The sequence below is a fragment of the Haliotis cracherodii genome, unplaced genomic scaffold (genome assembly GCF_022045235.1).
Source record: "Haliotis cracherodii isolate W230 unplaced genomic scaffold, xgHalCrac1.p SCAF_31, whole genome shotgun sequence".
Taxonomy (NCBI): Eukaryota; Metazoa; Mollusca; class Gastropoda; order Lepetellida; family Haliotidae; genus Haliotis; species Haliotis cracherodii.
The window spans coordinates 3,180,705-3,194,073 of NW_027266288.1; the positions used below are offsets into that span (position 1 = coordinate 3,180,705).

General features: G+C 42.3%; 1 protein-coding gene across 2 annotated transcripts in view; it reads right to left on the reverse strand.

The window, feature by feature from the left end:
• The window catches only part of LOC139477115 (transcription factor RFX4-like), a 37,970-nt gene that overhangs the window by 12,819 nt on the left and 11,782 nt on the right, over positions 1-13,369 (reverse strand). For both annotated transcript variants that reach the window (XM_071259661.1, XM_071259660.1), the window contains exons 3-8: positions 12,972-13,032; positions 10,836-10,959; positions 7,991-8,052; positions 6,522-6,599; positions 2,717-2,750; positions 531-629 (exon numbers count right to left, since the gene is read on the reverse strand). In XM_071259661.1, the coding sequence (XP_071115762.1) occupies positions 531-629; positions 2,717-2,750; positions 6,522-6,599; positions 7,991-8,052; positions 10,836-10,959; positions 12,972-13,032 (458 nt within the window). The remainder of the gene's footprint in view (positions 1-530; positions 630-2,716; positions 2,751-6,521; positions 6,600-7,990; positions 8,053-10,835; positions 10,960-12,971; positions 13,033-13,369) is intronic.

The window sequence follows — 13,369 nt, forward strand, 5'->3', positions numbered from 1 at the left end:
GGCAACATCATTGTACGATACTGACATGTACATCCTAATACATAATCATGTGTGTTTGTATTTTGTTTAATGCCCTCTCAACAATATTCCAGCACTATGGCGGCGGTCTGTAAATAATCAGACATCATGAATATCGCAATAGGGATTTGATGACATGCATCAGCCAGTTTTGGATCATAAAATAATTACCCCGAAAGTGTAACAATAGATACTGAGCCTGGTGCAAGTTTCAAGTATGTGTTTATATATATATATATATATATATATATGAGAAACTTGAACGTTGTTTAAAACATGAGGATAATCATTAACTTATAAATAGATAAACATGCTAAAATGATGGTTTATAGACAAGCCAATCGGATTTTACACGACGAGTCGGACTTCCCTGGAATGTGTGTTAAGCAGAGCGTGGTATCTTTGTAAGAATCTGTAGACACAGAACAATATAACAGAAGGTTTCCAGGTAAAATAATGTGTACTTATGTGATAATGCATGACACGCATGACATGCATGTAGATATCTTTACCTTGGATTCATCGATGTTAGGTGGGATCTTGACGTCTTTTATGTCGGGGAAGTCGGGAAGCAGAGTGCCAAGCTTGGACCTCGGAGAGTACGCCACCATCTGATATACATAGCCAATGACTATAGACAAGACAAACACAGGCAGCTACCGCAACCTAGCTTGTACCTCGGGGAGTGCGCCACCATCTGATATACACTACACAGCCAGTGACTATATACAAGATACACACAGACTGCTACCACAACCAAGCTTGGACCTCGGGGAGTACGCAACCATCTGATATACACATCCAGTGACTATAGACAAGACAAACACAGACTGCTACCACAACCTAGCTTGGACCTCGGAGAGTACGCCACCATCTGATTTACACAGCCAGTGACTATAGACAAGATGCACACAGGCAGATACCACAACCTAGCTTGGACCTCGGGCAGTACGACACCATCTGATAAACACTACACAGCCAATGCCTAAGACAAGATACATACAGACAGCTACCAAAACCAAGCTTGAACCTCGGGGAGTACGCCACCATCTGATTTACACAGCCAGTGACTATAGACAAGATACACACAGACTGCTACCACAACCTAGCTTGGACCTCGGGGAGTACGACACTATCTCATATACACTACACAGCCAGTGACTATAGACAAGATACACACAGACTGCAACCACAACCTAGCTTCGACCTCGGGGAGTACGACACTATCTCATATACATTACACAGCCAGTGACTATAGACAAGATACACACAGACTGCAACCACAACCTAGCTTCGACCTCGGGCAGTACAACACTATCTGATATACACTACACAGCCAGTGACTATAGACAAGATACACACAGACTGCTACCACAACCTAGCTTGGACCTCGGGGAGTACGACACTATCTCATATACACTACACAGCCAGTGACTATAGACAAGATACACACAGACTGCAACCACAACCTAGCTTCGACCTCGGGGAGTACGACACTATCTGATATACACTACACAGCCAGTGACTATAGACAAGATACACACAGACTGCTACCACAACCTAGCTTGGACCTCGGGGAGTACGTCACTATCTGATATACACTACATAGCCAGTGACAATAGACAAGATACACACAGACTGCTACCACAACCTAGCTTGGACCTCGGAGAGTACGCCACCATCTGATATACACAGCCAATGTCTATAGACAAGATACACACAGACAGATACCACGCACCCATTACTAAAGAATTGACTTCAATAAAAGATGTCCACGTTAATTCGTATATATAATTATGTAAATACTAAGGTTACAGACTGCTTATTTCAATCTATAAAATAAAACCAACTTAAAACAACGTTTCAAAAATAGTGACATCGTTCAGCGCAATAATGAGCCCCGCCCTCTCTCGTATCAGCCAAGCATTGTATGTCAATGGGAGCATAAACGTAAAACTAATTTCTTGGTAAGCTAATCCAATGGCATTGAATCATTTGTAATTTAGTTATATTGGTATTGGTATTGGTGTTTTCCGATTTTCAGCTTCGTGAGTTTCAAGTGACATAGTGGTAGAAGCGTTTATATTCTCCATTGTAAGCGTCTGTACAATCTCCACACAGCATTTTACAGTTCAGGATATACCTGATTTTCGAATATTCTTATTCAAGTACTCATACCATATGTGGTCTTTTGTTATAGGCTAATAAGGTAATGATTGAGCATACAGCTTCAAGGAAATCTGTAAAGTCCAATGAAGCATATCTCTAGCTCTCGAGATATAGTAATTTCATACAAAGAAACTTGAAACTTCAATCTGTGTTGGGCAATATTTCACAGCATAATATTTTTTGTCAAGGTCTAGTAAAATAGTTTTACACCACATCAGTAGATATATATGGTACAATAATATATTATGCCTCATGGTATATGTATTACAGTTCAGAAGGTCGGAAAGTGCGATTGACCAATCAGAGAAAGGACCTACTGACCCCACATGAGCCCGTATACCGCCAGTAAAAGTCCAAGACGGCAACCTAAGACACCATAACTATAAGTATTACACCACGTCAGTAGATAGACATGGGATATGCACTACAATATATTACGCCACATCAGTAGATAAACATGGTATATTTGTTACAATAGATTACACCACATCAGTAGATGGACAATGGTATATGTGTTAAAATGAATCACCTGTTTAGATCCGTCTTTCTTGTTGTCGCCCGCTCTGTGAAAACAGGAAAACTATCATTACTGTTGATACACAGTAGTTCACACCTTAATTATGTTAACTTATGTCAAGTGTTTAAGATAAAACAGTAGGCGTATATATTGTTTCGACGTTCATACAAAACTAAAATATTGACATTTCAATCATACAATACATACATACCATACAATCATGGCACCAAACGCTATGGAAATTTACATCAGTTCTTTTTGTACAAATAATGTTGAATTGTCTTCTTGCATGCAACTATATAACAATTACGATACTATAACAGTAAATCAGCTGGTGAACTTTCGGATAACGTTAGTCGCCATCAGCTGCAGCAACAACACTCAGTCTGGGTACTGGGAGTACGTCTACCGTGATGGATAGTGTGTGCTGGTAATGACAAGACTACTGAGTCAGCCTTGTACTGGGAGAACGGCTATCGTGATGGATAGCGTGTGCTGGTAATGACAAGACTACTGAGGCAACCTTGTACTGGGAGAACGTCTACCGTGATGGATAGAGTGTGCTGGTAATGACAAGACTACTGAGTCAGCCTTGTACTGGGAGAACGTCTACCGTGATGGATAGTGTGTGCTGGTAATGACAAGACTACTGAGTCAGCCTGGTACTGGGAGAACGTCTACCGTGATGGATAGCGTGTGCTGGTAATGACAAGACTACTGAGTCAGCCTGGTACTGGGAGAACGGCTACCGTGATGGATAGCGTGTGCTGGTAATGACAAGACTACTGAGTCAGCCTGGTACTGGGAGAACGGCTACCGTGATGGATAGCGTGTGCTGGTAATGACAAGACTACTGAGTCAGCCTGGTACTTGGAGAACGGCTACCGTGATGGATAGCGTGTGCTGGTAATGACAAGACTACTGAGGCAACCTTGTACTGGGAGAACGTCTACCGTGATGGATAGCGTGTGCTGGTAATGACAAGACTACTGAGTCAGCCTGGTACTGGGAGAACGTCTACCGTGATGGATAGAGTGTGCTGGTAATGCCAAGACTACTGAGTCAGCCTGGTACTGGGAGAACGTCTACCGTGATGGATAGCGTGTGCTGGTAATGACAAGACTACTGAGTCAGCCTGGTACTGGGAGAACGGCTACTGTGATGGATAGCGTGTGCTGGTAATGACAAGACTACTGAGTCAGCCTGGTACTTTGAGAACGGCTACCGTGATGGATAGAGTGTGCTGGTAATGCCAAGACTACTGAGTGAGCCTGGTACTTGGAGAACGTCTACCGTGGTGGATAGTGTGTGCTGGTAATGACAAGACTACTGAGTCAGCCTGGTACTTGGAGAACGTCTACCGTGATGGATAGAGTGTGCTGGTAATGACAAGACTACTGAGTCAGCCTGGTACTTGGAGAACGTCTACCGTGATGGATAGAGTGTGCTGGTAATGCCAAGACTACTGAGTCAGCCTGGTACTGGGAGAACGGCTACTGTGATGGATAGCGTGTGCTGGTAATGACAAGACTACTGAGTCAGCCTGGTACTGGGAGAACGGCTACCGTGATGGATAGTGTGTGCTGGTAATGACAAGACTACTGAGTCAGCCTTGTACTTGGAGAACGGCTATCGTGATGGATAGCGTGTGCTGGTAATGACAAGACTACTGAGGCAACCTTGTACTGGGAGAACGTCTACCGTGATGGATAGAGTGTGCTGGTAATGACAAGACTACTGAGTCAGCCTTGTACTGGGAGAACGTCTACCGTGATGGATAGTGTGTGCTGGTAATGACAAGACTACTGAGTCAGCCTGGTACTGGGAGAACGTCTACCGTGATGGATAGCGTGTGCTGGTAATGACAAGACTACTGAGTCAGCCTGGTACTGGGAGAACGGCTACCGTGATGGATAGCGTGTGCTGGTAATGACAAGACTACTGAGTCAGCCTGGTACTGGGAGAACGGCTACCGTGATGGATAGCGTGTGCTGGTAATGACAAGACTACTGAGTCAGCCTGGTACTTGGAGAACGGCTACCGTGATGGATAGCGTGTGCTGGTAATGACAAGACTACTGAGGCAACCTTGTACTGGGAGAACGTCTACCGTGATGGATAGCGTGTGCTGGTAATGCCAAGACTACTGAGTCAGCCTGGTACTGGGAGAACGTCTACCGTGATGGATAGAGTGTGCTGGTAATGACAAGACTACTGAGTCAGCCTGGTACTGGGAGAACGTCTACCGTGATGGATAGCGTGTGCTGGTAATGACAAGACTACTGAGTCAGCCTGGTACTGGGAGAACGGCTACCGTGATGGATAGCGTGTGCTGGTAATGACAAGACTACTGAGTCAGCCTGGTACTGGGAGAACGGCTACCGTGATGGATAGCGTGTGCTGGTAATGACAAGACTACTGAGTCAGCCTGGTACTTGGAGAACGGCTACCGTGATGGATAGCGTGTGCTGGTAATGACAAGACTACTGAGGCAACCTTGTACTGGGAGAACGTCTACCGTGATGGATAGCGTGTGCTGGTAATGACAAGACTACTGAGTCAGCCTGGTACTGGGAGAACGTCTACCGTGATGGATAGAGTGTGCTGGTAATGCCAAGACTACTGAGTCAGCCTGGTACTGGGAGAACGTCTACCGTGATGGATAGCGTGTGCTGGTAATGACAAGACTACTGAGTCAGCCTGGTACTGGGAGAACGGCTACTGTGATGGATAGCGTGTGCTGGTAATGACAAGACTACTGAGTCAGCCTGGTACTTTGAGAACGGCTACCGTGATGGATAGAGTGTGCTGGTAATGCCAAGACTACTGAGTGAGCCTGGTACTTGGAGAACGTCTACCGTGGTGGATAGTGTGTGCTGGTAATGACAAGACTACTGAGTCAGCCTGGTACTTGGAGAACGTCTACCGTGATGGATAGAGTGTGCTGGTAATGACAAGACTACTGAGTCAGCCTGGTACTTGGAGAACGTCTACCGTGATGGATAGAGTGTGCTGGTAATGCCAAGACTACTGAGTCAGCCTGGTACTGGGAGAACGGCTACTGTGATGGATAGCGTGTGCTGGTAATGACAAGACTACTGAGTCAGCCTGGTACTGGGAGAACGGCTACCGTGATGGATAGCGTGTGCTGGTAATGACAAGACTACTGAGTCAGCCTGGTACTGGGAGAACGGCTACTGTGATGGATAGCGTGTGCTGGTAATGACAAGACTACTGAGTCAGCCTGGTACTTTGAGAACGGCTACCGTGATGGATAGAGTGTGCTGGTAATGCCAAGACTACTGAGTCAGCCTGGTACTTGGAGAACGTCTACCGTGGTGGATAGTGTGTGCTGGTAATGACAAGACTACTGAGTCAGCCTGGTACTTGGAGAACGTCTACCGTGATGGATAGAGTGTGCTGGTAATGCCAAGACTACTGAGTCAGCCTGGTACTGGGAGAACGGCTACTGTGATGGATAGCGTGTGCTGGTAATGACAAGACTACTGAGTCAGCCTGGTACTGGGAGAACGGCTACTGTGATGGATAGAGTGTGCTGGTAATGACAAGACTACTGAGTCAGCCTGGTACTGGGAGAACGGCTACTGTGATGGATAGAGTGTGCTGGTAATGACAAGACTACTGAGTCAGCCTGGTACTGGGAGAACGGCTACCGTGATGGATAGAGTGTGCTGGTAATGACAAGACTACTGAGTCAGCCTGGTACTGGGAGAACGGCTACCGTGATGGATAGCGTGTGCTGGTAATGACAAGACTACTGAGTCAGCCTGGTACTAGCTGCAGCTAATACTACTCACCCCTGTGCTGCTTTGGCCGAGTACATGACCTCAAAGTACTGGGAACTTTCACGTACACCGATACCATAGTAATGATACCTGCAAGGGATGACAACATAATACTGTAATAGTAATAGTATTAGTATTAGTAGTAGCTATTGTTGTAGTAGAAGGTGAAGTATTAGTTAAATGTTGTTTTACCCGCACCCAACAATATTTCCGCTATATGACGGAAATCTGTAAATAACCGATTCTGGCCAGTGAATCCAGTGATTGACATCATGGGCATTGATCGAACCATTTAGGATACGATGACATGCATCAGTCATGCATCAGAGCCTGACCACCGGATACCGTTAGTCGTCTCTTGCGACAAGCATGGGTTGCTGAAGACCTTTTCTAACCTGGATCTTCACGGGTAAGTAAAATGTTTGATAATGCGTCACGCGAACGCATACATATATCAAATTTAAATTGTGGCTAGAAGCGCCGTATTTTGTCTACAGAACGATTCCATAATACAGATAATATCAGAACGAGTATTTAAAGTTTGTCTTCTTTTGAACATTACAAAATGTAATGGCAAAAAGAGATTGTAAACAATTTAGATTCGTTTTAACCTTTTCTTTGTCATATTATTTAAAAAAAATAGTAAAACATTGAGCGCGCTACTCTATAACTACATACATGTTTGAAGACTCTTACAAATGTACCGTTCACCCACGTGAATAACCGGTCATAGTGTACTACATAACTAGCATGTGATTCCGTGGTATTTAATTGACTAACTAAGCAAATATTGTTGCGTTTATGTTAACAATAAAACAAACAAAATGGGCCACGCCCATTAACAGACTACTGCATGTACATGAACGTCGCTATATTAATGCAATAATCTTAAAAGCGACGTTAAACCCCATTTCATTTCACCCCACCTAACCTAAATATGATTGAGCGACGATGAATCTTATTGATTATGGAATTTTGATTCAAAATGCCGTTTTTTCAAAACCAAGCAGCGAGGCTTTTTAATTGATGTTATTGCGAAATGGAGCGTGTCACTGGGAAACAAGGAAAGACGAAGGCACGACAATCGTGATGCGCGATATCTGCATGAGGAAGAGCGTCTCATAATTGATTTACAATGCGAAGCATATACAAATTGAGACTTTATGCGTGTGTGTGTGTGTGTGTGTGTACGCGCGCGCGCGCGCGTGTGTGTGTGTGTGCGTGTGTGCGTGTGGTGTGTGCGTGCGTGTGTGTGGTATGTGTGTGCGTGTGTGGTGTGCATGTGTGTGTGCGTGTGCGTGTGTGGTGTGCATGTGCGTGTGTGGTGTGCATGTGTGTGTGTGTGTGGTATGTGTGTGCGTCACCAATGAGAAGACTGCGACGTGGTTGAAAGCATATGTTCTGATTCATTTCAATCCCTCTCACATAATAAATACATAACACATAAAGCATGAAAATAACATTTTAAACTGTGTACCTACTTGGATTGGCCTCGCGTGCCGAGTCTTCGCGTTGTGATCTGGGGAAACTGCTGGCGTATTATCTGAAATCCAATCATTTTTTTATTACCTCATACATACCACTGCCCCGGCCCTTTCCATGGGACTGTAACCTCGTTAGATCGGTCACTTTTAGTCCGGAATCCGCGTTTACAGGATAATTAATGTTCGGAATATATAATTATGAGTGAGTGAGTGAGTGAGTTAAAATTCAATGTCACATCGGCAATATTTCAGCCATATAGTGACATATATAATTATGCAATTGAAGACATATCAATTCCCATATCGGTCCCTATTATCGTTAATCCGGACATTTAATCCGAACGTTTTCAACCGAAGAGGTGCTGTCCGCATTAAAGGGGTTTCATTGTCTACCTGTCTATAAACTGTTGTGTTTCGGGCCTTGAGTTTGAAGGCTTTCGGTCACTGTTTTCAGCCTTGTAACGTTGAGGTGACGTTTACATTTTTCTGGTCAAATCGAATTTGCAAGTGCATACTTTCTTTTGCACGGCAGTGTATGTCTCTTAACATTGATACAATCGTTTCATTAAGTATTAATAAATTAGAAGATGACGTTGTTAATATGTCCTTATTAAAACTGTTATCTTTATGCAAATATTTTTAAGACAACGATATGTATCTGAATATTTATGTAAATTTCTCAGTGTACTACAATCATTTATTTTTCAAAGATGAGGGGTCTAAAGTTGTGTATAATTTATTTAAATTCATATTTGACATGTTCTTAGTTAGAGATAAGAATAATTTCTCACTCCACTGAGTTAACTTTGAAATATTGATGTTTTTTGTGTCTAATCACCGAAGTAATAATCTGTCCATGCTTTAAACACGTGTTTATTATATTTTTGTCAATATTTTATATTTTGACTTTGGCGAATATGGAATAAGCAACATTATTTACTGTAACAAAATATCTTACGAATACATAAATATTAATGACCCTTTGATAAACTTTTCAACTGGCGTATGTAATGATCTCGGTATTTGGTGTTTGTGTAAAGTATTGTGTCGCATTCAGATTCAGATTCATTTATTTACTCACGGTGGAACAGGAGTACAATATATGATTATCATTAGATACATGTACATAGAGTGAGTGAGTATTTTTTTACGCCGCTTTTAGCAATATTCCAGCAATATCACGGCGGGGGACACCAGAAATGGGCCTCACACATTGTACCCATGTCGGGAATCGAACCCGGGTCTTCGGCGTGACGAGCGAACGCTTTAACCACTAGGCTACCTGACCGCCCCCATATACATAGAACAAGTTAAGACATTATGTATACAAACATTGCGTGCTTAATTAACATCAGGGTGAAGGATTTTAAAACTCATTCACGATTTTTGAGGTACATTTATATGAATTTCACAGCCACATTACGTGGTTTAAATCCCTATTATTCAATCTGACAACAAACCTCTCAGATAACAACGGGGCTCGTTATCTGTATTATTTGATAGACATTTCTAAGAAGTCAACGGGTAACAAAGTAGACAGTTGTTTATGGATAAAACCTTCTTTATTATACTGATACAGCGACATTTTAGTATAGATCCTTATATCGCTGTCTTGCTTGACAAAAGTGTAAGTATCTATACCGAAAGGTCGCTATCACAGTATCATACAGAGGTTGTAATCCATATAAGGATTTAGTCTTTTATTCCGTTATCTTTACACACATTTGGGATGTACTCATCTCCCCGAGGCAAGAGGGTTAACTGACTTCCTGAAGTCCAGTTTCCACCCTTCCCGAACTAGGCTGGAATTACTGAGCTCGATCGTAGCGCCACCAGTGGCTATTACCAGTTATGTCCCTTCTAAGCCTCTCCTATGGACCAATCAGATTCCACCTCTCGTATCACTTGCGGTTGCTTCACACAAAATGGTTACGCCCAGTCAGGACGATCTGATCGATAATCAAGATCTATATTGTGATAAAACGGGTCTTACATCGCGAAATGCATCAAATCACATGTGCACCTTGATTAAAAACATGAAAGAATTTGGAAAATATCTGCTGACAACGAGTTGGCGGTGCACATGCTTTGCAAATCCTGCAATCGATCGAAATCTGCACGACAGTTTACGAACAGCATTTCGATTTCGGTGCGCGATTTTGATTGGACTATGCATAGGCTCGTTAGTCCAGACAAAATGTAACTCCATAATACCAGCCTAGTTCGGCAAGTGTGGAAACTGAACTTTTATAGTCAGTCAACTCTCTTGCCTCGCGAAGATAGGATGTACTTGTCACAACCTAAATGTGCTTCTACACAACGAACAGTCTATGAGGTCTTTGAAAGGCATTTAGAAGTGATACACATACAGAAGAGAATATATGGATGTCAACTTCTTTATTATGAGGAACACAACGTTTCAGAGTATATTACTTATCTATGATCACTTAAGTGTTGGCTTCCATTGTCTATTACTAATTACCTATCAGTGCCAATCATATGTTGGCTTCCTTTGTTAGCTTGTACCTTTTGTTATTTTCCACCTTTTGTTATCTTATTAATTGTGTTGTCCTTACATGTACATATATATGCTCTGCCCTATGGCATTCCTTCACCTGATGAAGGAGTAAGCATATACTCCGAAACGTTGTGTTCCTCATAATAAAGAGGTTGACATCCATATATTCTCTTCCTTATTAGCTAAATATTTTCATATGTTTGGGAAGCAAATGTATTATGCGAGCGTGATGTATGTACATCCATATATTCTCTTCCTTATGAACAGTTTATGGTTTCTCATGTGTGGATGTATATAGAACAGGGTTAGATTTCGTTGACGTACCTTTCCGAAGCTAGCGGCGTTGACAGGCTGTGTGTCGTTCTTCTCACAGAAGTCCAGGTAGTGGAGGTACAGCGTAGAGCGGGGGATGCACACGCCCTCGGCGATCTCATAGTTCTCCTCCAGCCTGGTTGAACCCATTACAATATGCGTTACAATATTACCCGACATTGATGGTCACAAATGAGGACTGATTTCTTTCTTAATTTTAGTAACAAAACAAATGTCCTGCCGAGTTTTACTTCTGTGCAGAAAGAAATCTCCCTTTGTGTTTATTCCCACAGGGGAATTCAAATGGAAGCATAAATATACATTCATAACTAGAGTTATAACTGACTCAAACGGCAACAGATTTTAGTTCATTATAACCGTAGTTCGTTATAAGCATATATATTTATAGCATATATACAGCAAACGGACTGGACCAAAACGCAGTTTTATACGTCAGTTCGTAATAAGTGTGTCCGTTATAAACGTACAGTAAAATACGTTTATAACGAACACGCTTATAACGAACTGACAGATATAACGAACTTATTTTTTGGTCCCGGCCATTTGCGGTATATTAGCTGTATATATGTATATAACGAACTGCGGTTATAACGAACTAAAATTAGCGGTTCCTTTGAGTTCGTTATAACCGTATTTTACTGTAGTTCACTGTAGTCTCCAGTTTTAGGCCCCCGGCCTCCACCAGGCACACTCTTTAGGTTTAGCACTACATTATTCGAGATCCGTCTTCAACTTCAGCAACAGTGTACCCGATGAAGGCCCGCACTTCACCTTCTGAACGCGAGGCTATGTGTATTTATGTAATAAATGTAATAAGTCAACTGACGAAGGGAAGTAACTGTTTAACTTAAGTATAGGTTGAGCTGGACGCATGTAGACCTACTGGATCCTGACGGCGGTGTGTAAATAATGGAGTATGGACCAGATGATCCAGTGATTGGCATTATGGACATCGATCTATGCAGTTGCTTTAACCAAGTCAGTGAGTCGATCCAAATACTCGCCTCTTACGACAAACATGGTGTCGCTGAAGACCAAATCTCGTCCGTATCTTCAAGAAGCCCCTTATATGTAATGATAATAAGATTATTTCTGCAGCGCAAAATTCGGAATTACGTAAGAACATGCACATGGCTATAGATTATTCATCCTTCCCAACTCACCAAAACAAACTTCAGATGAGCACATTCGACTCTGCGATACTGCTTTACTAAAAATACTCCTTTGTCTATGTGCTAATTATTCCCTTTAAGATACAGCATTTTTTAGAAATAAGAAAAGTTGCACCACTTCTTGTATCATGATCGTATTATATTACGTTGGAATTGATCATGATCATTTTGATTATGTTTGCCCCCAGTGCTCCCGTGTTTGCGGGTTTCTGGGACCTACATCACCTCCAACTAAAGCCCCATACTAAGCAGTAGCGCCATGGCGTAAACACGCCTCAACTTAAACCGACTGTTTTATTAAAGACACCCAAAGACAAACCGGTTCGATCTATGCATGCAACATGCTTGTGGGCGTATTACTGTGCACTCGTTCATTTAGGGAAAAGCAAAACATAACATGTGCGACAAAAAATATATCTGTTCAAGAAAGATATTCGCATCTTCATATGGCTTTGGAATTCACTTTGGGCAAGTCGGAAGCACGATTTTACGGAAAAGTCGTAAGATGTATATTACTCAAAGTTTTAAGAAGACAGGTGTATTGAACTGGTTCTAGGGGTGAGTGAGTTAGTGAGTGAGTGAGTTAACCTCAGTTAGGTTAATCGCCGCTTTTAATATTTTCCAGTTATATCACGCGTGTCAGCTTAATGTGGGAGGAAATCCCGAAGTGATGCAGGTCTCAGACGTTTACCACTTCGGTGAAACCTACGGGCATGGGTATGGTGCTGACAAACCTAGAAATAAAATCGGGGCGAACCGGGATTCGAACCCACGACCATAGGTTTAATGTGTGTCAAAGGGACGCAACTAGGGCAACTGGGCAACTCGTCCCCTCGGTTTCAAATGGGATATCGAGCGGGATTTAATTTATGTTTTCTTGGTTCCAGTCATAACTGAATGAGTCTCATTCGCCTCCGAAACCTGATGTGTTAGTTATAAATTCAAGTACACTTACCATTTCAGCGTTTGGGGTGTTGAGTGTGGCTTTGATCCTATGCGTGTCTTGGGAATAGCCGCTGTATGAAAACAAAGATGTTGTATAGAAAAAAAAACGAGAAATTTTTTTTCTATGTCCTGATAAGACAACTGATAAGCGAATCAATTCACTGACTATGCTGTCTGTCTTGTCTAGCCGTAAATACAGTCTCATTCAAAAATAAGTGGCTGTATTTACCCATTGACTTGCTAAACTATATATCATCCCGCCCTGCACAACACAATATTTTCCCGTAAAGACATGAGAGGTACCTCTGTATATTTACAGAAGAATGACGTCGTTTAAAAATCTTACTATCTTGTAAAGCACGAAAATGACCAAACTGTGAACCGTAGTGGTTACTTATTTTATTGTCA